This window comes from Phyllobates terribilis, unplaced genomic scaffold, assembly GCF_046119375.1.
Source record: "Phyllobates terribilis strain yellow unplaced genomic scaffold, ASM4611937v1 Scaffold_1__5_contigs__length_1240528914, whole genome shotgun sequence".
NCBI classification, from domain to species: Eukaryota; Metazoa; Chordata; class Amphibia; order Anura; family Dendrobatidae; genus Phyllobates; species Phyllobates terribilis.
The window spans coordinates 416,195,215-416,219,755 of NW_027362761.1; the positions used below are offsets into that span (position 1 = coordinate 416,195,215).

Sequence of the window (24,541 nt, forward strand, 5' to 3'; positions counted from 1 at the left end):
TTAGATGTGTTTTTCAAGCAAAACCTCAGGAATCGACAAGTTGTTGCTTTCACCATGGGGAAACAAATACATGGAAAAAAACACAGCTCCATACACACCAGAGGAGTTTTTCCATATACAGTAATAGGACACTTACTCAAAGTATAAGTGTTTTTTTCTTTGGATTTCGGAGCAGGAACAACGCTTGTTATGCCAGAATAATGTGACCTCAGGTGGTTACAGAAGTAAAAATGTAGATTATTGCCATATTGTGGGGATTTGAGATCATAGGATAGTGGCATGCCAGGTTACTGACTGCCTGGTCTACATGGCCACTGGTTCCATGACTGAAGTTTTTATAGAAACACGATGAGACAGATAAATTACTATGACTGCACCTCAACTTTGGTGAGAAATTATCACATTTTGGGACGCTGCAGAAGAGCGTATTTGTTGCCCAAGTGTGACCCGACAAAACAACAGATTGCATTTGGACCTATGTTAGTCTATGGGGCCATGCACATGTCCAATATTTTCACAGGACAGAGTCTGACGAGGAAAAAAAATAAGGATAAATAAAAAAAATAAGAAAAATCGCTGCAAGCAATATTTGGATCGCACTCGGTCATGCAAGTCAAAGAATACGTAGGAAACATCGGACTGCACTCGGATGACATCTGAGTGCAGTCTGATTTCCACACACTGACACATTAGAGAAGATGAATCACACTCGGATCCAATTTTCTTGAATGATAAGAAATACGCTCATCTGCACCTGCCCTTTGGCGCGTTTTGTTGCATATTGCTTCTAGTTTTAGACCTATTAAACAAAACTCCAAAAGAAGACATAACTCGGTCAAAAAGGAGCACAGTTTAAAACAGTGCCAAAATTTTAGAGCAAAACATATGCCTAAAAGTAAGTGGATCAATAAGTGGTGTAGAGTTGGACAGATGTGTAGTGAGATGCAAACCACGTATTATGCAGCCGGACCCATGGTGATAAACTGGTGCTTCTTCAGGCTGTATAGTTCTCCATACCTTAGACATGATTAGGGCGTGTTCCCCAAAAATTCTTCCATTTCCACAAAATTGCAGGCTCTGTTCACATCTGCATCATGACTTACATCTATAATGTACAACGTATTCCAAAAGTGCCCATCATGCCCCACTGACAGGGTCTGAGGGGACTAATGTTCTTTCTGCCATATTGATATAAACAGGTCAATGTGGTGAGGAAAAAATAACAGAAGCTCTGAATTGCTTTTATGGTACAGAAAAATGTCCAGAAGACACAGTAACTACTATATTAATCCCTTACTGAGGGAAGACGTAATTGTACATCCTATGTTGGCTGCGGGCTCAGGGATGGCGCTCACACTATACCCAGACAATGCCGGCTGTGTAATACATCTGGCATCTGCCTCCTACAGCTCTGATCAATGCTGTTAAACTATTTAGATGCCACTGTCCATCACTAATGGGGCAATTAAATGGAGTGGTTGCCGCTGCCACATGGCACCCGTCATCCCCTCTACAAGTGCATAGTGCCTATGGGTTATCCTGGCGTCGCACCCTACTGAAGCCCCACATTGCTGCCATCTTGGTCCCCTTATGAAGATCGGCCTATGGCTCGTTTTCATAGAATGGCATTTTCACAACAAACAACAAGACATTAAACAATCACAAGCTCAAGACCCCAAAAAATGAAGTAGAAAATGATTAAAAATAAAAAAAATAAAGCACATTTGACATCGCCAAGTCTGATAAATATATAACGTTATATAAATCATACGCTACATGCCAAAAACAAGAAACAATTGAAACGTCACAAAAAATAAAGACGTGATACGTGCCCAAAAGTGGTGTCAATAAAAGCTTCAACTCGATGCTCAAATACAGGTCCCCGCTCTGCTTCATCCACAACAAACAACATCAGGTCTCAGAAAATGGCGAGAAACCAAATATTCTTATTTATAATATTCTGAATTTTGTAACCACTAAAACCTAGAACCCCCTTATAAGTTTGGGATCGCTGAGGTCGCACTGACCGGAGACTCCTACTACGGCACACCACCAGCCAGACAAAAAGTCATTAGTGCAATTATTTCCCCATCTTAAGCACATTATATAGAAAAGTGATTGGTGTCATCCAGAACTACAGATCGTCCGCAGACAACCAGCGACGTCTGTGTCTGCAGGAATAGAAGACGTTCTGGGTCTTGGGGAAAAAGATAAAAGCACAAAAAAAAATCGCCCAGACGGGAATAAGCTGGAGAGGCTCCGTCTGCTGGGACCTGTCTCCCCTACCAGCCCCTGCCCCTGATGCCGTCTGTCTGCACAGCCGACCCCAGCAGCACAGCCCGCGGTCTCCCCCACCAGCCCCTGCCCCTGATGCTGTCTGTCTGCACAGCCGACCCCAGCAGCACAGCCCGCGGTCTCCCCTACCAGCCCCTGCCCCTGATGCTGTCTGTCTGCACAGCCGACCCCAGCAGCACAGCCCGCGGTCTCCCTTACCAGCCCCTGCCCCTGATGCTGTCTGTCTGCACAGCCGACCCCAGCAGCACAGCCCGCGGTCTCCCCCACCAGCCCCTGCCTCTGCCCCCTGATGCCATCTGTCTGCACAGCCGACCCCAGCAGCACAGCCCGCGGTCTCCCCCACCAGCCCCTGCCCCTGATGCCGTCTGTCTGCACAGCCGACCCCAGCAGTACAGCCCGCGGTCTCCCCCACCAGCCCCTGCCCCCTGATGCCATCTGTCTGCACAGCCGACCCCAGCAGTACAGCCCGCGGTCTCCCCCACCAGCCCCTGCCCCTGCCCCCTGATGCCATCTGTCTGCACAGCCGACCCCAGCAGTACAGCCCGCGGTCTCCCCCACCAACCCCTGCCCCTGATGCCGTCTGTCTGCACAGCCGACCCCAGCAGCACAGCCCGCGGTCTCCCCCACCAGCCCCTGCCCCTGATGCCGTCTGTCTGCACAGCCGACCCCAGCAGTACAGCCCGCGGTCTCCCCCACCAGCCCCTGCCCCTGATGCCGTCTGTCTGCACAGCCGACCCCAGCAGCACAGCCCGCGGTCTCCCCCACCAGCCCCTGCCCCTGATGCCGTCTGTCTGCACAGCCGACCCCAGCAGTACAGCCCGCGGTCTCCCCCACCAGCCCCTGCCCCCTGATGCCATCTGTCTGCACAGCCGACCCCAGCAGTACAGCCCGCGGTCTCCCCCACCAGCCCCTGCCCCTGATGCCGTCTGTCTGCACAGCCAACCCCAGCAGTACAGCCCGCGGTCTCCCCCACCAGCCCCTGCCCCCTGATGCCATCTGTCTGCACAGCCGACCCCAGCAGCACAGCCCACGGTCTCCCTTACCAGCCCCTGCCCCTGATGCCGTCTGTCTGCACAGCCAACTCCAGCAGCACAGCCCGCGGTCTCCCTTACCAGCCCCTGCCCCTGATGCCGTCTGTCTGCACAGCCGACCCCAGCAGCACAGCCCGCGGTCTCCCCCACCAGCCCCTGCCCCTGATGCCGTCTGTCTGCACAGCCGACCCCAGCAGCACAGCCCGCGGTCTCCCCCACCAGCCCCTGCCCCTGATGCCGTCTGTCTGCACAGCCGACCCCAGCAGCACAGCCCGCGGTCTCCCCCACCAGCCCCTGCCCCTGATGCCGTCTGTCTGCACAGCCGACCCCAGCAGCACAGCCCGCGGTCTCCCCCACCAGCCCCTGCCCCTGATGCCGTCTGTCTGCACAGCCGACCCCAGCAGCACAGCCCGCGGTCTCCCCCACCAGCCCCTGCCCCTGATGCCGTCTGTCTGCACAGCCGACCCCAGCAGCACAGCCCGCGGTCTCCCCCACCAGCCCCTGCCCCTGATGCCGTCTGTCTGCACAGCCGACCCCAGCAGCACAGCCCGCGGTCTCCCCCACCAGCCCCTGCCCCTGATGCCGTCTGTCTGCACAGCCGACCCCAGCAGCACAGCCTGCGGTCTCCCCCACCAGCCCCTGCCCCTGATGCCGTCTGTCTGCACAGCCAACTCCAGCAGCACAGCCCGCGGTCTCCCTTACCAGCCCCTGCCCCTGATGCCGTCTGTATGCACAGCCGACCCCAGCAGCACAGCCCGCGGTCTCCCCCACCAGCCCCTGCCCCTGATGCCGTCTGTCTGCACAGCCGACCCCAGCAGCACAGCCCGCGGTCTCCCCCACCAGCCCCTGCCCCTGATGCCGTCTGTCTGCACAGCCGACCCCAGCAGCACAGCCTGCGGTCTCCCCCACCAGCCCCTGCCCCTGATGCTGTCTGTCTGCACAGTCGACCCCAGCAGCACAGCCCGCGGTCTCCCCCACCAGCCACTGCCCCTGATGCCGTCTGTCTGCACAGCCGACCCCAGCAGCACAGCCCGCGGTCTCCCCCACCAGCCACTGCCCCTGATGCCGTCTGTCTGCACAGCCGACCCCAGCAGCACAGCCTGCGGTCTCCCCCACCAGCCCCTGCCCCTGATGCTGTCTGTCTGCACAGTCGACCCCAGCAGCACAGCCCGCGGTCTCCCCCACCAGCCACTGCCCCTGATGCTGTCTGTCTGCACAGCCGACCCCAGCAGCACAGCCCGCGGTCTCCCCCACCAGCCACTGCCCCTGATGCCGTCTGTCTGCACAGCCGACCCCAGCAGTACAGCCCGCGGTCTCCCCCACCAGCCCCTGCCCCTGATGCTGTCTGTCTGCACAGTCGACCCCAGCAGCACAGCCCGCGGTCTCCCCCACCAGCCACTGCCCCTGATGCCGTCTGTCTGCACAGCCGACCCCAGCAGCACAGCCTGCGGTCTCCCCCACCAACCCCTGCCCCTGATGCCGTCAGTCTGCACAGCCAACCCCAGCAGCACAGCCCGCGGTCTCCCCCACCAGCCCCTGCCCCTGATGCCGTCTGTCTGCACAGCCGACCCCAGCAGTACAGCCCGCGGTCTCCCCCACCAGCCCCTGCCCCTGCCCCCTGATGCCATCTGTCTGCACAGCCGACCCCAGCAGCACAGCCCGCGGTCTCCCCCACCAGCCCCTGCCCCTGATGCCGTCTGTCTGCACAGCCGACCCCAGCAGCACAGCCCGCGGTCTCCCCCACCAGCCCCTGCCCCTGATGCCGTCTGTCTGCACAGCCGACCCCAGCAGTACAGCCCGCGGTCTCCCCCACCAGCCCCTGCCCCTGATGCCGTCTGTCTGCACAGCCGACCCCAGCAGTACAGCCCGCGGTCTCCCCCACCAGCCCCTGCCCCTGATGCCATCTGTCTGCACAGCCGACCCCAGCAGCACAGCCCGCGGTCTCCCTTACCAGCCCCTGCCCCTGATGCCGTCTGTCTGCACAGCCGACCCCAGCAGGTGCCTGTGACGTCACTCACGTAGTGCTGGTAGAACTTGCACAGCCGGGGCTTGCCGTGGTTATTGAAGATGAGAATGGCTTTAATCATGATGGCGCCGGAATGTGACGTGTCAGCAGCAGACGCGCAGGCGGCCGGGATGTCGCCGCAGGACGGGTCCTAGATCTGATCGCCGCCCGCTTCTCCAGCGCTCCACGTTACAATTCACGAACCCGTTGTAGACATCTACAGCAGCCACTTCCCGGGACACGTCACTCTGATCATGTGACCGCGAGGCTAGCCAATCAGCGTGTTATTGGCACTGCGGGGGGGAGCAAAATGGCCGCATCAGCTTCATGACGTCACCGATAGAGCGACAGAAGTGGAAGCCGCACAGGCAATGAGAACACGAAGGGCCGGCATGTGGGGGTTACTGATAGGGGGTCCTGCTGCTGCAAAAGCTCCAGCCCAGACAGTCCTGTACTGAGGGGATTGGAGGAAGCTGCTAAAGATTTGCTATAGCCCAGCAGGACCGATATATCAGCAGCCCTGGAGATGGAATATGACATGGAGTAAGGCTGTGTGCACATGGGGTTTTTGAGGCGGCAAAAAACCTGTTTTTCAAGCATAAACCTCTTCAAGGACTGCTTTTATATGTGAAGGTGTTTTTCTTTTCTTGGAGTGCTTGGGAAGTTCCTCCCTGTAGAACTCCTTGCTGGGTTTTGGATCAGGTTCCTTCAGAATCTGCTTCATAGAGGTGATTCACACTTTTTTTTCACAAGGTGTTTTACAAAACCTGTTCTAGAAAAAAAGTAAAAAAGCTGATTTTGATGTAGATTGTGGAGGCAGTCTGCTGCTGCAAAATCCTAAACTCAGTAAATTTTGCTTTCCGCCATGTGCACACAGAGGGGTTTTTAAGTGGTTTTTGGAGCAGAAACTGAACAGAAATGATTCAAATACTTGGAGTTTCTGCTCTGAAAACTTAGCAAAAAGACTGTCTGCACATGGCCTTACCAGGATTAGATTAAGGGTGTGCTTTTTTTTTTTTTTTCTTAGCTCACACGCTGGTGTCCTGGTTTGGGCACAGTAACCTGCATAGGAATTAGATGGCAATTGCATGGAAAAAAGTGGCATTGTGTTTGTGGCAATTGCATGGAAAAAAGTGGCATTGTGTTTGGTTAAAAAATCCTGCTCAATTTGACGAAACAGTGCACTATGGGAGATACAACTGATGAGCAGGACGCCATGAGAGGCTTACACACCAGTCTGAACGTGAACCTGACAGCCCCCCGCCTGGATTCACAGGTCTCTGCCTATGTGCCCGTACTGGCAGAGACTTGTCAATCCAGGGCACCGGGCAGGAAGAAGCCGCCATGGACCCGCCTGACCAACTAGTCTCCAGTACGGCTCAACCCCCAGCAACTTTCAAAGTATGTTTTTCTCTTCTACAGCGTTAAACATACCTGGCTGAGATAATTCTGCCAGTGTCTGATACATGCTGCCCGTGGATTTGGCAGCATGGATCAACTGTCAGGGTAACTTTATCCTGCATTCACACAGTGCTGTCTGTTATTTTACTCAGACAGCACATAGGCCCATAGTTTCATTATTCCACACAGACTTATACATATAGATGCTGAGAATCTTCTATTTTTACCAGTTTAGCGGATGAAACTCTGCCATGAAAGTCTATGGGTATCCATGTACAACGGATGACACATGGAAGACAGACTTCACTCTATTTTCATCCGTTTTAACTGATAGATTCTTAAATGGAACCTGTAACGTGAAAAAACGCTATTAACCTGTAGGTATAGGGTTAATCTGCAGGTTAATAGTGCTCTAAATCTGGCCAGCGGCTTCACTTGGGGCCCCGGTACTGGGAGGAAATGAACTTTATTCTCCCTGGTTCGGGTATGTGTCACGGGGGCGGCACCGGCACGGTTTCAGTCACCGCTCTGTGTATTGAGAGCTGTGGCTGTAACCTCGCCTCCAGCACTGACTGACAGCCAGCCTTAATGATAAGCTCTAATGAGCTGCTGTCAGTCAGTGACGGGGGTGCGGTTACAGCCACCCCTCTCTACACACAGCGGCGACTAAAACTGTAACGGCACCACTCCAGTGATTGAAACCTGAACATTATCGAGAGGAATAAAGTTCATTTTCTCCCAGCATCAGGGTTAAGTGCCCACTCATGCCATATTCTGAACACTGTTAACCTGCAGATTAACCCCATATCTGCAGGTTAATAGCGCTTTCATGTGACAAGTTCCCTTTAAGAGACAAAGAACAAATAAAGGCTAGATAGTCTACCTGCACCAGTGATAAACAGATGAGGGTAAAAAAACAGATGCAACACTGAGGCTAAACCAAGTACACAAGAGAAAAAGATCTGTTTGACACAATTTAGATTTAATGTGGTTTTATTTTGTCAATAAGCAGGAAATGTGAAAAAATAAAATTGCCAATACTCCTTTAGGTTAAGCTCCCTAGATGAGTTTTTTACCCTTCATATTTTCACTGTGCAAAAAATGTAGAACTTATGAAAAATTGCACCATTGAACCAAAGGATAGCAAAAAGTTTAAAAACAACCTTTATTCAATCATTAGATAAAAATGTACATATCATCAAGGTCTAGGGGGATGACATAAGAGTGGCCAACAGAAAGATGGCACCGCAATACAATGGCAAGGCAAAAAAGTTACCGTACATGCAATAAGTTATGCAGGAGGACTGTATCCTAAAGTGAAGTAAATCAGAGCATGAATATGTGGCTAAGAGGAGATCCAATGAGTATCACTATAAAGAGTTGTTTCCAATTTCTAACATAAAACTAAGAGACAGCCACAAACCAATACTCTGATGAGAGTGCACTCATATATAAGATTCCTCCTGCAGACTGTATACAGTGCTGGCCAAAAGTATTGGCACCCCTGCAATTCTGTCAGATAATACTCTGATTCTTCCTGAAAATGATTGCAATCACAAATTCTTTGGTATTATTCTCTTCATTTAATTTGTCTTCAATGAAAAAAAAACACAAAAAGAATTGTCCTAAAGCCAAATTGGATATAATTCCACACCAAACCTAAAAAAGGGGGTGGACAAAAGTATTGGCACCCTTTGAAAAATCATGTGATGCTTCTCTAATTCGTGTAATTAACAGCACCTGTAACTTACCTGTGACACCTAACAGGTGTTGGCAATAACTAAATCACACTTGCAGCCAGATAACATGGATTAAAGTTGACTCAACCTGTGTCCTTGTGTGTACCACATTGAGCATGGAGAAAAGAAAGAAGACCAAAGAACTGTCTGAGGACTTGAGAAACCAAATTGTGAGGAAGCATGAGCAATCTCAAGGCTACAAGTCCATCTCCAAAGACCTGAATGTTCCTGTGTCTTCTGTGTGCAGTGTCATCAAGAAGTTTAAAGCCCATGGCACTGTGGCTAACCTCCCTAGATGTGGACGGAAAAGAAAAATTGCCGAGAGATTTCAACGCAAGATTATGCGGATGGTAGATAAAGAACCTCGACTAACATCCAAACAAGTTCAAGCTGCCCTGCAGTCCAAGGGTACAACAGTGTCAACCCGTACTATCCGTCGACGTCTGAATGAAAAGGGACTGTATGGTAGGATACCTAGGAAGACCCCACTTCTTACCCCGAGACATAAAAAAGCCAGGCTGGAGTTTGCCAAAACTTACCTGAGAAAGCCTAAAACGTTTTGGAAGAATGTTCTCTGGTCAGATGAGACAAAAGTAGAGCTTTTTTGGGAAAAAGCATCAACATAGAGTGTACAGGAAAAAAAAGAGGCATTCAAAGAAAAGAACACGGTCCCTACAGTCAAACATGGCGGAGGTTCCCTGATGTTTTGGGGTTGCTTTGCTGCCTCTGGCACTGGACTGCTTGACCGTGTGCATGGCATTATGAAGTCTGAAGACTACCAACAAATTTTGCAGCATAATGTAGGGCCCAGTGTGAGAAAGCTGGGTCTCCCTCAGAGGTCATGGGTCTTCCAGCAGGACAATGACCCAAAACACACTTCCAAAAGCACTATAAAATGGTTTTAGAGAAAGCACTGGAGACTTCTAAGGTGGCCAGCAATGAATCCAGACCTAAATCCCATAGAACACCTGTGGAGAGATCTCAAAATGGCAGTTTGGAGAAGACACCCTTCAAATGTCAGGGACCTGGAGCAGTTTGCCAAAGAAGAATGGTCTACAATTCCAGCAGAGCATTGTAAGAAACTCATTGATGGTTACCGGAAGCGGTTGTTCGCAGTTATTTTGGCTAAAGGTTGTGCAACCAAGTATTAGGCTGAGGGTGCCAATGCTTTTGTCCGGCCCTTTTTTGGAGTTTTGTGTGAAATGATCAATGATTTGATTTTTGCTTCATTCTCTTTTGTGTTTTTCCCTTGCAAGCAAATTAAATGAAGAGAATAATACCAAAGAATTTGTGATTGCAATCATTTTCAGGAAGAAGCTGAGTATTGCAGGGGTGCCAATACTTTTGGCCAGCACTGTATATAGATAAATAAGGGAATTACCCTAGTCCAATACTGCGGAGCCACCACCCCAACGCACGCTTTGGCTGGAGTGCCTTCTGGGGGAGAAGAACCCCTTTTAGGCTGTGCATGTTACAGCAACATGCTGAAGGGAGATTCTTTTTCACACCCCTAGAGTGGTAAGAAATACGAGATTAAGGATAGTTACACATGTTCATCTAATTTTATGGTCTATTTGATATCCTGTCCATGTGGGCTGTTCTATGTGAGTGAGACCACAATGGAAATACGGGCACGTATTAGCAAACACAAAAGTACAATTAGGACAGGACTTATTGATCTATCAATACCAAAACATTTTATGGAATATCGACATTCTGTCATTCAGCTTAGATTTAGGGTGATAGACAGTGTACTGATTCAGAGAAGAGAGGGTGACAGATTGAGACTCTTAAAGGAAAGAGCTTTGTTGGATTTATGAATTAGAGTGTCTCTGTAGCGTCGGCGTCCCTGCCTCCTGCTAGGCAGGGACGCTGTTCCCCTCACCTCTCCACTCCGTGCCCGGCGTCCTCCTCCCGCTCTGCTGGCAGCGCGCGCTGCTTCCCTGCCACTGTGCTTAGGGCGCGCGCGCTCCCCCTCTCTTAAAGGGGCCGCGTGCGCCGTCCTAAGGAGTCCCCGGCCAATGGCCGGAGGACCTCACCATATATAAGGCACCTCCTCCAAAATGGAGGTGCCCGAGCAATGTTGTTGCGAAGCCTTCACTCTGCTTCAGCCCTCAGGTCCCGTTACCAGTTACCTGCCAGTCACCTGCCAGATTCCTGCTTGATACCTGCCTGATATCCGTTTACCTGCTTGCAAGCCTGCGGTCCGACGGTCTGCCTTCCGACACCTGTCAGTGTGTCTATGGACCAGCCTGCCCGCTCACCTGGGAGCGCTCATCTGCTACCTGCCTGTTAGCCTACCTGGAGGCTCCGCTGTCACTTGCCGTGACTACCTGCCCGTCCAGAGACTCTTGCCCGCTCACCTGGGAGCGCTCACCTGCTACCTGTCTGCTAGCCTACCTGGAGGCTCTGCTGTCACTTGCCGTGACCACCTGCCTGTCCAGAGACTCTTGCCTGCTCACCTGGGAGCGCTCACCTGCTACCTGTCTGCTAGCCTACCTGGAGGCTCTGCCGTCACTTGCCGTGACCACCTGCCCGTCCAGAGACTCTTGTTTGCTCACCTGGGAGCGCTCACCTGCTACCTGTCTGCTAGCCTACCTGGAGGCTCTGCCGCCACTTGCCGTGACCACCTGCCCGTCCAGAGACTCTTGCCCGCTCACCTGGGAGCGCTCACCTGCTACCTGTCTGCTAGCCTACCTGGAGGCTCTGCCGTCACTTGCCGTGACCACCTGCCTGTCCAAAGACTCTCGCCCGCTCACCTGGGAGCGCTCACCAGCCACCTGCCTGCTGTCCTTCTACCCAGAGACTGTCCCTGTCACTTGCCGTGACTACCTGCCCTTCTACCCAGAGACTGTCCCTGTCACTTGCCGTGACTACCTGCCCTTCTACCCAGAGACTGTCCCTGTCACTTGCCATGACTATCTGCCCGTCTTCCCCGGGAGCCACCCGCTTCCTTACAAGGACCGCCCCCTTGTATAGTTGCTCAGAGGTTCCGCCTCCCAGACCCGTTACAGTTTGCTCGGGCCATGGAACCCGGTGGCACCCAAGCTCCCTCGCTCTCGGACCTATGTCATGAACTGTCCCGTCAGAGGTCCCAAGAGGAGTCCATCCTGAGTCATCTGCGGAATGTCAACTCTCGCCTGGACACTCTGACTGCTCCACCAGCAACCACCGCTAGTGTCATGACTCGCAGCCCGACAGCACCGCTGCCCACCAATACCATGGCATCCTGCCCCGGACCCCGGCTTTCTGCACCTCCTCGCTTCGGAGGCGACCCCGCTCAAGCTCGGGGCTTCATAAACCAGTGCACCCTGCACTTTCAACTCCTGTCCCACCAGTTTATCTCCGACCGGGTCAAAGTAGCCTTCATCATGTCCAATCTCACGTGGGAGGCACTGGCTTGGCTAAATCCTCTATGGGAGAGAGGAGACCCCCTGGTGTCCAACCTGCCAGCCTTTCTCACGGCTTTCCGGAAAGTCTTCGACGAACCCGGACGGAAGACCTCATCCGCATCATCTCTGCTATGTCTCCATCAAGGAAATCTCACTTTGGGCCAATATGCCATACGGTTCCATACCCTTGCTTCGGAGCTGGCCTGGGATAATGACGCCCTGGTGTCTGTCTTTTGGGAGGGGCCGTCTGGCCGTATTAAAGATGAACTCGCCGGTCGGGACATACCTACCACTCTCGACGACTTAATAATTCTTGCCACCCGGATTGACATCCGGTTCCAGAAACGCGCCAAAGAGGTCACCCGTGAGAGGAGGTTTCCATGTCTAGCCCCTACCTTTCAGAAACCTGTCCCTTCTCCTGCTACTCCCCAGGCGCACTCACCCGAGCCTATGCAGGTCGACCAGACCAAGATGGTCAAAACCCGTCAAGAGTTACGCCGTGCCGAGGGGAGCTGCTTCTACTGTGGCAGTAAGGAGCACCGGATCCGTTCCTGCCCGGAGAGTTCGGGAAACGCCTGTGTCTAGGATCGCTCAGAGAGGTCGTCCTAGACAAGAGTAAACCCTCTCCATCTCTGTTGCTGTCGGTCTCTATCATCTGCGGGGAGAACCGTTATTTTGAACTAGCCCAACTTGACTCTGGAGCTGCCGGAAATCTCATTTCTCAGTCTCTGGTAGAGAAATACCGCATTCCTACCAAACCTCTAGCTGTACCCTTATCTGTCGCTGCCGTGGATGGGGGCCTCTTACCACATCCCATCCAACTCATCACCGAATCCATAACCCTGCAGGTGGGAATGCTGCACTCTGAGAGCATCTTTCATGTTCTGCCTGGACTCTCTCACGCCCTATTGCTTGGCCTACCTTGCCTTCAGAAACATGCACCCGTGCTTGATTGGCAGACCGGAGAAGTCCTTCGCTGGGGACAGGACTGCCATAAGACTTGTTTAGTTCCCGTCCATCCTGTCCGTCCTTCTCCTACTCCAGCCAATCTACCTGGTCTTCCGGCTCCTTATTGGTCATATGCGGACGTCTTTAATAAAAAGGAGGCAGAGACATTACCCCCTCATAGACCATATGACTGCCCAATCGACCTGATGCCCGGCGCTACTCCTCCCCGTGGGCGCATTTACCCTTTGTCCGCTGCTGAGACCTGATCCATGTCAGAATATATTGAGGAGAATCTGGCCCGGGGATTCATCAGGAAATCTACTTCCCCGGCGGGAGCAGGCTTCTTCTTCGTCAAAAAGAAGGATGGCTCACTCCGTCCCTGTATAGACTATAGAGGCCTTAACCAGATCACGGTGAAGAATAAATACCCCCTTCCGCTCATTCCGGAATTATTTGACCGTCTGAGGGGGGCTAGAATCTTCACCAAGCTGGACCTCCGTGGGGCGTATAACCTGGTCCGTATCCGTCAGGGGGATGAATGGAAGACGACATTCAACACCCGGGACGGCCACTATGAATACCTGGTAATGCCCTTCGGTCTCTGTAACGCTCCCACCGTCTTTCAAGAGTTGGTCAATGACATCTTCCGGGACCTTCTCTACTCCTGCGTAGTGGTGTACCTGGACGACATCTTGGTCTTCTCTCCGGATCTCCCCACACACCGGAGGGATGTTCGTCAGGTTCTGCTCAGGCTCAGGCAGAACCACCTCTACGCTAAATATGAGAAGTGCCTCTTTGAGCAGACCTCGCTTCCGTTTTTGGGCTACATAATTTCTCAGACCGGCCTACGAATGGATCCTGAGAAACTGTCTGCCATCGAGAAGTGGCCTCGACCAGAGGGGTTGAAGGCTATTCAGCGGTTCCTGGGCTTCGCCAACTACTACCGCCTCTTCATACCGCACTTCTCTTCCCGGACTGCCCCAATCTCTGCGCTCACCCGTAAGGGCACTAATCCCAGAGAATGGCCGCCCGAAGCTGAGGAAGCCTTTCTTTCCTTAAAACAGGCTTTCTCTTCCGCCCCGGTGCTGCATCACCCGGACGGCAACAAACAATTCTTCCTGGAAGTTGACGCCTCCTCCTCTGGAGCCGGAGCGGTACTTACCCAAAAATCATCTTCCGGGAGAATGGTAACTTGCGGCTTCTTCTCCAAACTTCTCTTCCGAGCGCAACTATTCTATAGGAGACCGAGAATTATTGGCCATTAAGCTGGCATTGGAGGAGTGGCGTTACCTGCTCGAGGGGGCTCTTCACCCGGTAATCATTTACACGGACCACAAGAACTTGGCTTACCTCCAGAGTGCCCAGAGACTTAACCCGCGCCAAGCCCGGTGGTCCTTGTTTTTTGCTCGCTTTGATTTTGTTCTTCATTTTCGCCCGGCTGACAAAAACATCAAAGCTGACGCCTTGTCCCGATCCTTCCTGGTGTCTGATCTTGAGGAGGAACCTAAACACATCATCGATCCCGCCAGAGTAATGCAGGTGGCCCCCGTGAGTCTAAATCGTCTCCCTCCCGGTAAGACGTTCGTAACGGTACCTGATCGGGAGAAGATCCTACACTGGGGTCACTCGTCTAAGCTTGCTGGCCATGCCGGTCAGAAAAAGACCCTCCAGCTTATCACCCGGCACTACTGGTGGCCTACCGTGCACAAGGACGTAATAGACTTTGTTTCTGCCTGTATGTCCTGCGCCCGCAACAAGGTTCCGAGACACCTGCCAGCCGGTCGCCTCCTTCCTCTTCCAGTACCTGCTGCCCCCTGGCAGCATATAGCTATGGACTTCATAACAGATCTCCCTGTCTCTGCCGGTTGTACGGTCATTTGGGTGGTCGCTGACCGCTTTTCCAAAATGGCTCATTTCATTCCCCTGCCAGGCCTCCCGTCTGCACCCGAGCTGGCTAAAGACTTTATCCGCCACATCTTCCGTCTCCATGGCCTGCCCCTCCACATCGTGTCGGATCGTAGGGTTCAGTTCACCTCACGCTTCTGGAGAGCCACATGTAAGCTGCTAGACGTCACCCTGGACTTCTCCTCCGCATACCACCCACAGTCCAATGGTCAAGTGGAGCGGATCAATCAGATCCTGACCAGTTACCTCCGGCACTTCGTTAATGCCCACCATTCAGACTAGGTGGATCTCCTGCCATGGGCCGAATTCTCTTACAATAATCACGAGAGCGAATCTTCCTCCAGATCCCCGTTTTTTGTAGTCTTCGGTCAGCATCCTCGGATCCCATTTCCCGTCTCCACCTCGGTGGACAATCCGGCTGCGGAATCTCTCGTTAGCAAATTTTCCTCCATTTGGGAGAGTACCCGATCCGCACTCCTTCAGTCGTCCGAGCGGATGAAAAAACATGCTGACAAAAAACGCCTGGATCCTCCACAATTCCGTCCTGGAGATAAAGTCTGGCTCTCGTCCAAGTATGTCCGGCTCAAGATTCCTTCCTACAAGTTAGGGCCTCGGTTCATCGGCCCACTAGAAGTTATCAAACAAATCAACCCAGTGGCCTATAAATTGAAACTCCCGGCCAACTTGCGGATCCCTAACTCCTTCCATGTATCTCTCCTCAAACCCGTGGTACTTAACTCTTTTTCCAAGTCTACAGGTACGCCTCCTGCTCCGGTTTCCGCTGAAAACGAGTTTGAGGTAGAGAACATTCTGGCCACCAAAAGGGTAAGAGGAAAAACCTTTTTTTCTGGTAGATTGGAAGGGGTTTGGTCCTGAGGAGAGAACGTGGGAGCCCCGGGAGAACATCCATGCCCCTCTCATCCTTGATAAATTTCTGTCTGGCCTAAAAAAGGGGGGCCTAAAGGGGGGGGTACTGTAGCGTCGGCGTCCCTGCCTCCTGCTAGGCAGGGACGCTGTTCCCCTCACCTCTCCACTCCGTGCCCGGCGTCCTCCTCCCGCTCTGCTGGCAGCGCGCGCTGCTTCCCGGCCACTGTGCTTAGGGCGCGCGCGTGCGCGCTCCCCCTCTCTTAAAGGGGCCGCGCGCGCCGTCCTAAGGAGTCCCCGGCCAATGACCGGAGGACCTCACCATATATAAGGCACCTCCTCCAAAATGGAGGTGCCCGAGCAATGTTGTTGCGAAGCCTTCACTCTGCTTCAGCCCTCAGGTCCCGTTACCAGTTACCTGCCAGTCACCTGCCAGATTCCTGCTTGATACCTGCCTGATATCCGTTTACCTGCTTGCAAGCCTGCGGTCCGACGGTCTGCCTTCCGACACCTGTCAGTCTGTCTATGGACCAGCCTGCCCGCTCACCTGGGAGCGCTCATCTGCTACCTGCCTGCTAGCCTACCTGGAGGCTCCGCTGTCACTTGCCGTGACCACCTGCCCGTCCAGAGACTCTTGCCCGCTCACCTGGGAGCGCTCACCTGCTACCTGTCTGCTAGCATACCTGGAGGCTCTGCTGTCACTTGCCGTGACCACCTGCCTGTCCAGAGACTCTTGCCTGCTCACCTGGGAGCGCTCACCTGCTACCTGTCTGCTAGCCTACCTGGAGGCGCTGCCGTCACTTGCCATGACCAACTGCCCGTCCAGAGACTCTTGCCTGCTCACCTGGGAGCGCTCACCTGCTACCTGTCTGCTAGCCTACCTGGAGGCTCTGCCTTCACTTGCCGTGACCACCTGCCCGTCCAGAGACTCTTGCCCACTCACCTGGGAGCGCTCACCTGCTACCTGTCTGCTAGCCTACCTGGAGGCTCTGCCGTCACTTGCCGTGACCACCTGCCTATCCAAAGACTCTCGCCCGCTCACCTGGGAGCGCTCACCAGCCACCTGCCTGCTGTCCTTCTACCCAGAGACTGTCCCTGTCACTTGCCGTGAGTACCCGTCCTTCTACCCAGAGACTGTCCCTGTCACTTGCCGTGACTACCTGCCCTTCTACCCAGAGACTGTCCCTGTCACTTGCCGTGACTATCTGCCCGTCTTCCCTGGGAGCCACCCGCTTCCTTACAAGGACCGCCCCCTTGTATAGTTGCTCAGAGGTTCCGCCTCCCAGACCCGTTACAGTCTCCATCCTAGGGGCCTAATTTGGAATATAATATTCTTGGATGTTTATAATAATGTTTATATTCTGATTTACTATCTGAACTAGTATGTTGTTATTCACTGCTTTTCTATTTTTGGACTATCACCTATGGGACAATAGAGCGAGGGGTTGACCAGGACTTTGGGGTAGGCGGTGTTGTCAATTTATCCACCTCTCCGTCTCCCCTCCCTCATTTTTCTCTTTTTGATTGTTTAAAATAAAATTATTATTTTTTAAATTCTCTTTCTCTCTCCCCCCCCCCCCCTTTTAATTCCCCTCTCTTTTGTTTCGTTTGTTTTGCTCTCATTTTTCCATTCTTATTTTAGTATGCATGAGCTTTTTCTATGTTTGATATGTAGGGCCTGTGGTCATGTGACCACTATTTATAGTCAGTGATCTGATCATCATGGTATTGAGATACGCTTCCTCTGTGATCAGGCGACATCTGCGCAAGCGCGGTATAGTGAGTCATGTGACCGCTCTTAGATGACGCAAGGAGATCTGGTCCAGGATTGGACGACATCGGCATGCGCATTGTTATCTCATATCTGGGGTTCTCTGGATTGGTGGATTTGTTGCCATAGCTACAAATATACTAGGAGAAAACTTAGTGATAGCTGATGTGATTTATGACGCCTGAGAGTGCCGATTTATATGTTTACAAGTTGCCTTGATGTATATTAATGTTTTCATTGTATTACATGTTATGTGTAATGCATATTGGGAGTTTTTCTTTATATTGTTTGTTGGTGGGCGGTTTTGTCAGGAGGGGGAGGTGATATGGTTTCTCATTGGTGTGTTAGTAATTAGCAGTACTACTTAAAGCAAACCTGTCAGCAAGATTTTGCTAAGTAAACTACAGGCAGTGTCATGTTGGGGTTGCTGCACTGATTACCGTGTTTTTCGGACTATAAGACGCACCAGACCATAAGGCGCACCCCAAATTTTGGGGTGGAAAATAGGAAAAAATATATTTTTTATAAGATGGGGGTCCGTCTTATAGTCTGAATAGGTATCTTACCTCACGGGGCGGTGGAGCAGGGGGTCACAGGAGGCAGGCTGAAGTGGATGAATGCTGCGGACCCTGGATGCGAGAAGCCCGTGCTCCAGCAGTGGGGAGTTGAGGTAGTGGTGGAGCAGGATCACAGGGCCCTCAGTTCCCTGCCTCAGGAACCTGGCAACTGCAGCAGAAAAGGTGAGATGCTGAGGGGACTGTGGTGGGGCCTGGTCCTGTGGTCTAGCCTGGGCCTGTGATGGGGCCTGAGCCTGTGGTGGGGCCTGTGTTGGGGCTGGAGCCTGGCTGGGGCCTGTGGTCTGGATAGGGCCGGGGCCCGGGCCTGTGAGCGGCATGCGCTGCAGTCCGGTGGCCGCGGCTGTGCATCGAGGTGTGGCAGAGCGGTGGTGGGTGCAGTGGTCCGGCTTTCCGGTGGCCACAACCATCTTCATGAAGCTGTGATCCACAGAAAAATGGCCGCCCAAGCTCCCCGGCTCAGGCGGCAATTTTCCTGTAGATCACGGTGCACCCACTGCCACTCTGCCTCGCCGTACCGCTGCACAGACGCTCTGTCTCACAGCTGCACCGCCGCTCTGCTGCATTGGCCCTGCGATCTCGCGCCACCACCACCGCAAGTATCCAGTAAGGTTTGGACCATAAGACGCACCCCCCATTTTCGTCCCAAATTTGGGGGGGGGGAGTGCGTCTTATGGTCCAAAAAATACGGTAATATGGTACCTGTGGTGAAGAAATCCATTTTGTGGTTCTTGTGTAATCAGTGTTTGCAGTTTTGAGTTAATGATATGCTCGTGCTCCGGAGCAGGACTGTAGGCAGGGTCTTATCCTGGTGCTCTAGGCCAGATCAGCAAGATAAGACCTGTCCACAGGCAGATTTCTTCACCTCAGGTACCATATTAATCAGCGCAGCAGCCCCAACATGACAATGCCTGTAGTTTACTTAGCAAAATCCTGCTGACAGGTTCGCTTTAAATCTGCTGTGTGCAATATGTTAGTATGCTTGACAAAGACTTATATTGTCGAAACGTTGCATGTATTTGTCAGAATAAAAGAAGATTTATTTACTTTACTTAAGTTTGGATGCTATCCTTTTACTCTTTTATGATTTATGTTTCCAAGCGAGCTCCTTGGATCTTTGGACGTGCATCTATCTGTGGGTATGATGACCTGGTCTCCTGGACGTCCCTGATCAGTGCTGCAATCAAAATTTTACATTGACCCCAGTGATCCTGCAGTCTATCTTTCCTGAGCAAAACAGATCTATGGTGTTTTTTTCAGAGTGGATGACAAGTTCAGGGGAAAGAGGAAGAAGTGTCTGATAAGTGCGGAAGAAAACTGATTTTTCTGATGAGACGCCTTACAAAGTTTCTTATCTTAATCTGTACTATTGGTTTCTGCAAAGTTTGTTACAAGTACAGTTTCTTTAAGCTGCCAGCCCTCCAACATCTCCATTACTGTCTCCCTGCTGGACTCATTTACTCTAAAATGAACACATGCTGTATAAGTGCACATGGTCCTTGCAATCAATCACCGCTTCAGTATCATTACTTAGTGCTTAGACGTCAGCTACCTGAAGGTAAAATAAAACTAGCAGCGATGCTGGAGCCAAGGAGGCTTACATGGTGAGCATTGGGTAGTTTATTAATAGTTTTATCACATTCCCTGCCTTTTAAGAATAAAAGAAGTACACTTGGCAAAGCCTATAACCATGGTTCATACTAAATCTCTAAATGATCAATGTTATACTGGATGGGAGAATATAGATTTAGTCTGGTTTTACACATCTGTTACTCATGAACCGTGTTAGGACCGGAAGGTCCAGCCTGACCGGAAGCTCTCCCAACCTGACCTAACTGTTTCATACGCTGTATGCCTATGAAGCAGTTAGCCAGCCCAGGCTGGGACACTCGGCGATCGGGCCGGGTATTCCAGTGAGAACAGTCCATGTTTCACAGATGTGTGAAACTGGCCTTAGAGGAATACTTTAAATTTGGTAGAGCACTTTGTGGCAGATGCAAAGTGACATGTTAGGCTGAATAATAGGACAATACACATCTGTTGTTTGGCAACCATGCAAGGAATACACCCGCAGAAGGTTCTTTACATCGTACTTGGGGTTGTTTATATATAAGATATAATAAAAAAAAATAGGTTAGTCCGGCAAGTCCTTCACTTATCCAAAACCCAGTCTATATTTTTGATGAGCAGGTCACACTGCTGCACACCCCAGAACTGCGAGCCAAAAAATGTTATTACTTATGTGGAAAGAAATTTGAAAAGGTCGTTGGAATTTTTGCCACAGCCAGTCACTAGCCAGTTCATAGGGTGTAATCAAAGTTACATTGCAACCACAATTTACAGATTTAACCCTGATAGAGCTAAATATTTTATGGCTATAACTACCGGTATGTTAAATCCAGTGATTTATGATCAGAAGAGCCTTTCCAAAAACGAATAAAAGCTTTCCTAATGACACATAACTTTCCAGGATTCTCATGCACATTTTGCAGTGAATTTCACCCACGCAGAAACCAACACATAAATAAATTATGATGTACACATGAACCAGGTACTTTGCCTATACAAGGGCAAATGTCGGTTTTCAACATTACATTAATGAACCATGGGAAGGCTTAATGAAGATTGACCAGGCCATTTAGTATACATTCTCTTAATTACTGCAGAGGTGCCAATGTGAAAGTTCCAGCGGTATCTACTGTTGCACATATCATGGCTAAGGTGGTGCGGGAGAGCCATACATTTTATTCTTTGCATTGCCAGCACTTGCAAGTAATGGCAAGGGCATAGCGCCTGTGCCAGCAATACTGCAACATACAGTACAGACCAAAAGTTTAGTCACACCTCATTTAAAGATTTTTATGTAGTTTCATGACTATGAAAATTGTACATTCACACTGAAGGCATCAAAACTATGAATTAACACATGTGGAATTATATACTTAACAAAAAAGTGTGAAACAACTGAAAATATGTCTTATATTCTAGGTTCTTCAAAGTAGCCACCTTTTGCTTTGATGACTGCTTTGCACACTCTTGGCATTCTCTTGATGAGCTTCAAGAGGTAGTCACCGGAAATGGTCTTCCAACAATCTTGAAGGAGTTCCCAGAGATGCTTAGCACTTGTTGGCCCTTTTGCCTTCACTCTGCGTTCCAGCTCACCCCAAACCATCTCGATTGGGTTCAGGTCTGGTGACTGTGGAGGTCAGGTCATCTGGCATAGCACCCCATCACTCTCCTTCTTGGTCAAATAGCTCTTACACAGCCTGGAGGTGTGTTTGGGGTCATTGTCCTGTTGAAAAATAAATGATGGTCCAACTAAACGCAAACCGGATGGAATAGCATGCCACTGCAAGATGCTGTGGTAGCCATGCTGGTTCAGTATGCCTTCAATTTTGAATAAATCCCCAACAGTGTCACCAGCAAAGCACGCCGACACCATCACACCTCCTCCTCCATGCTTCACGGTGGGAACCAGGCATGTAGAGTCCATCCGTTCACCTTTTCTGCGTCGCACAAAGGCACGGTGGTTGGAACCAAAGATCTCAAATTTGGACTCATCAGACCAAAGCACAGATTTCCACTGGTCTAATGTCCATTCCTTGTGTTCTTTAGCCCAAACTTGTCTCTTCTGCTTGTTGCCTGTCCTTAGCAGTAGTTTCCTAGCAGCTATTTTACCATGAAGGCTTGCTGCACAAAGTCTCCTCTTAACAGTTGTTGTAGAGATGTGTCTGCTGCTAGAACTCTGTGTGGCATTGACCTGGTCTCTAATCTGAGCTGCTGTTAACCTGCGATTTCTGAAGCTGGTGACTTGGATAAACTTATCCTCAGAAGCAGAGGTGACGCTTGGTCTTCCTTTCCTGGGGCGGTCCTCATGTGAACCAGTTTCTTTGTAGCGCTTGATGGTTTTTGCAACTGCACTTGGGGACACTTTCAAAGTTTTCCCAATTTTTAGTACTGACTGACCTTCATTTCTTAAAGTAATGATGGCCACTCGTTTTTCTTTACTTCGCTGCTTTTTTCTTGCCATAATACAAATTCTAAGTCTATTCAGTAGGACTATCAGCTGTGTATCCACCAGACTTCTGCACAACACAACTGATGGTCCCAACCCCATTTATAAGGCAAGAAATCCCACTTATTAAACCTGACAGGGCACACCTGTGAAGTGAAATCCATTTCCGCTGACTACCTCTTGAAGCTCATCAAGAGAATGCCAAGAGTGTGCAAAGCAGTCATCAAAGCAAAAGGTGGCTACTTTGAAGAACCTAGAATATAAGACATATTTTCAGTTGTTTCACACTTTTTTGTTAAGTATGTAATTCCACATGTGTTAATTCATAGTTTTGATGCCTTCAGTGTGAATGTACAATTTTCATAGTCATGAAAATACAGAAAAATCTTTAAATGACAAGGTGTGTCCAAACTTTTGGTCTGTGCTGTACGATTATAGCATTTTGCATCACACGCAATGATGTTATGACATACAGTTAGGTCCTTATATATTTGGACAGAGACAACATTTTTCTAATTTTGGTTCTAGACATTACCACAATGAATTTTAAACAAAACAATTCAGATGCAGTTGAAGTTCAGACTTTCAGCTTTCATTTGAGGGTATCCACATTAAAATTGGATGAAGAGTTTAGGAGTTTCAGCTCCTTAACATGTGCCACCCTGTTTTTAAAGGGACCAAAAGTAATTGGACAATTGAATCTAAGGCTATTTCATGGACAGGGGTGGGCAATCCCTTCGTTATGTCATTCTCAGTTAAGCAGATAAAAGGCCTGGAGTTGATTTGAGGTGTGGTGCTTGCATTTGGAAGGTTTTGGTGTGAAGTAAACATGCGGTCAAAGGAGCTCTCCATGCAGGTGAAACAAGCCATCCTTAAGCTGCAAAAACAGAAAAAAAACATCCGAGAAATTGCTACAATATTAGGAGTGGCAAAATCTACAGTTTGGTACTTCCCGAGAAAGAAAGAAAGCACTGGTGAACTCATCAATGCAAAAAGACCTGGGCGCCCACGGAAGACAACAGTGGTGGATGATCGCAGAATAATCTCCATGGTGAAGAGAAACACCTTCACAACAGCCAACCAAGTGAACAACACTCTCCAGGAGGTAGGCGTATCAATATCCAAATCTACCATAAAGAGAAGACTGCGTGAAAGTAAATACAGAGGGTTCACTGCACGGTGCAAGCCACTCATAAGCATCAAGAAGAAAAAGGCTAGACTGGACTTTGCTAAAAAACATCTAAAAAAGCCAGCACAGTTCTGGAAGAACATTTTTTGGACAGATGAAACCAAGATCAACCTCTACCAGAATGATGGAAAGAGAAAAGTATGGCGAAGGCATGGTACAGCTTGTAACGGGTCTGGGAGGCGGAACCTCTGAGCAACTTATACAAGGGGGCAGTCCTTGTAAGGAAGCGGGTGGCGACCAGGGAAGACAGGCAGGCGGTCACAGCAGGTAACCGGGACAGTCTCTGGGTAAACGGGCAGGAGGTCACAGCAAGTGACCGGGACAGTCTCTGGGTAAACGGGCAGGAGGTCACAGCAAGTGACCGGGACAGTCTCTGGGTAAACGGGCAGGAGGTCACGGCAAGTGACCGGGGCAGTCTCTGGGTAAACGGGCAGGAGGTCACGGCAAGTGACCGGGGCAGTCTCTGGGTAAACAGGCAGGAGGTCACGGCAAGTGACCGGGGCAGTCTCTGGGTAAACGGGCAGGTACGACCTGTGACGGCTGAGCCTCCAGGTAGGTTAGCAGGCAGATGGCAGATGAGTGCTCCCAGGTGAGCAGGCGAGAGTCTCAGGATAAGCAGGTGGTCACAGCATGTGACGGCGGGGCCTCCAGGTAGGCTAACAGGCAGGTAGCAGATGAGCGCTCCCAGGTGAGCGGGCAAGAGTCTCTGGACTGGTAGGTGGTCACAGCACGTGACGGCGGAGCCTCTAGGTAGGCTAACAAGCAGGTAGCAGATGAGCGCTCCCAGGTGAGCGGGCAAGAGTCTCTGGACTGGCAGGTGGTCACAGCACGTGACGGCGGAGCCTCTAGGTAGGCTAACAAGCAGGTAGCAGATGAGCGCTCCCAGGTGAGCGGGCAAGAGTCTCTGGACTGGCAGGTGGTCACAACACGTGACGGCGGAGCCTCCAGGTAGGCTATCAGGCAGGTAGCAGGTGAGCGCTCCCAGGTGAGCGGGCAAGCTGGTCCATAGACTGACAGGTGTCGGAAGGCAGACCGTCGGACCACAGGCTAGCAAGCAGGAAAGCGGATGACAGGCAGGAATCAGGCAGCAAACGGGCAGGAGACTGGCAGGTAACTGGCAACGGGACCTGAGGGCTGAAGCAGAGTAGTGAACAGTGCAACAACATTGCTCGGGCACCTCCATTTTGGAGGAGGTGCCTTATATATGGAGGGATCCTCCGGCCATTGGCCGGGGACTCCTTAGGGCGACGCGCGCGGCCCCTTTAAGAGAGGGGGAGCGCGCGCGCCCTAAGCACAGTGACCGGGGGAGAGCGGGCGCTGCAGGCAGAGCGGGAGGAAGCCGCCGGGCACGGAGCAGAGAGGTGAGGGGAACAGCGTCCCTGCCTAGCAGGAGGCAGGGACGCCGACGCTA

At 51.3% G+C, this 24,541-nt stretch overlaps 1 protein-coding gene across 3 annotated transcripts in view; it reads right to left on the minus strand.

The window, feature by feature from the left end:
* Positions 1 to 5,611, minus strand: part of AP3S1 (adaptor related protein complex 3 subunit sigma 1) — a 72,209-nt gene extending 66,598 nt beyond the window's left edge. For 2 of the 3 annotated variants that reach the window (XM_073677066.1, XM_073677058.1), the window contains exon 1: positions 5,345 to 5,611. In XM_073677066.1, the coding sequence (XP_073533167.1) occupies positions 5,345 to 5,413 (69 nt within the window). In that variant the 5' untranslated portion in view covers positions 5,414 to 5,611. The remainder of the gene's footprint in view (positions 1 to 5,344) is intronic. The other variant, XM_073677051.1, reaches the window with a different exon arrangement.
* Between the last annotated feature and the right edge of the window lie 18,930 nt (positions 5,612 to 24,541).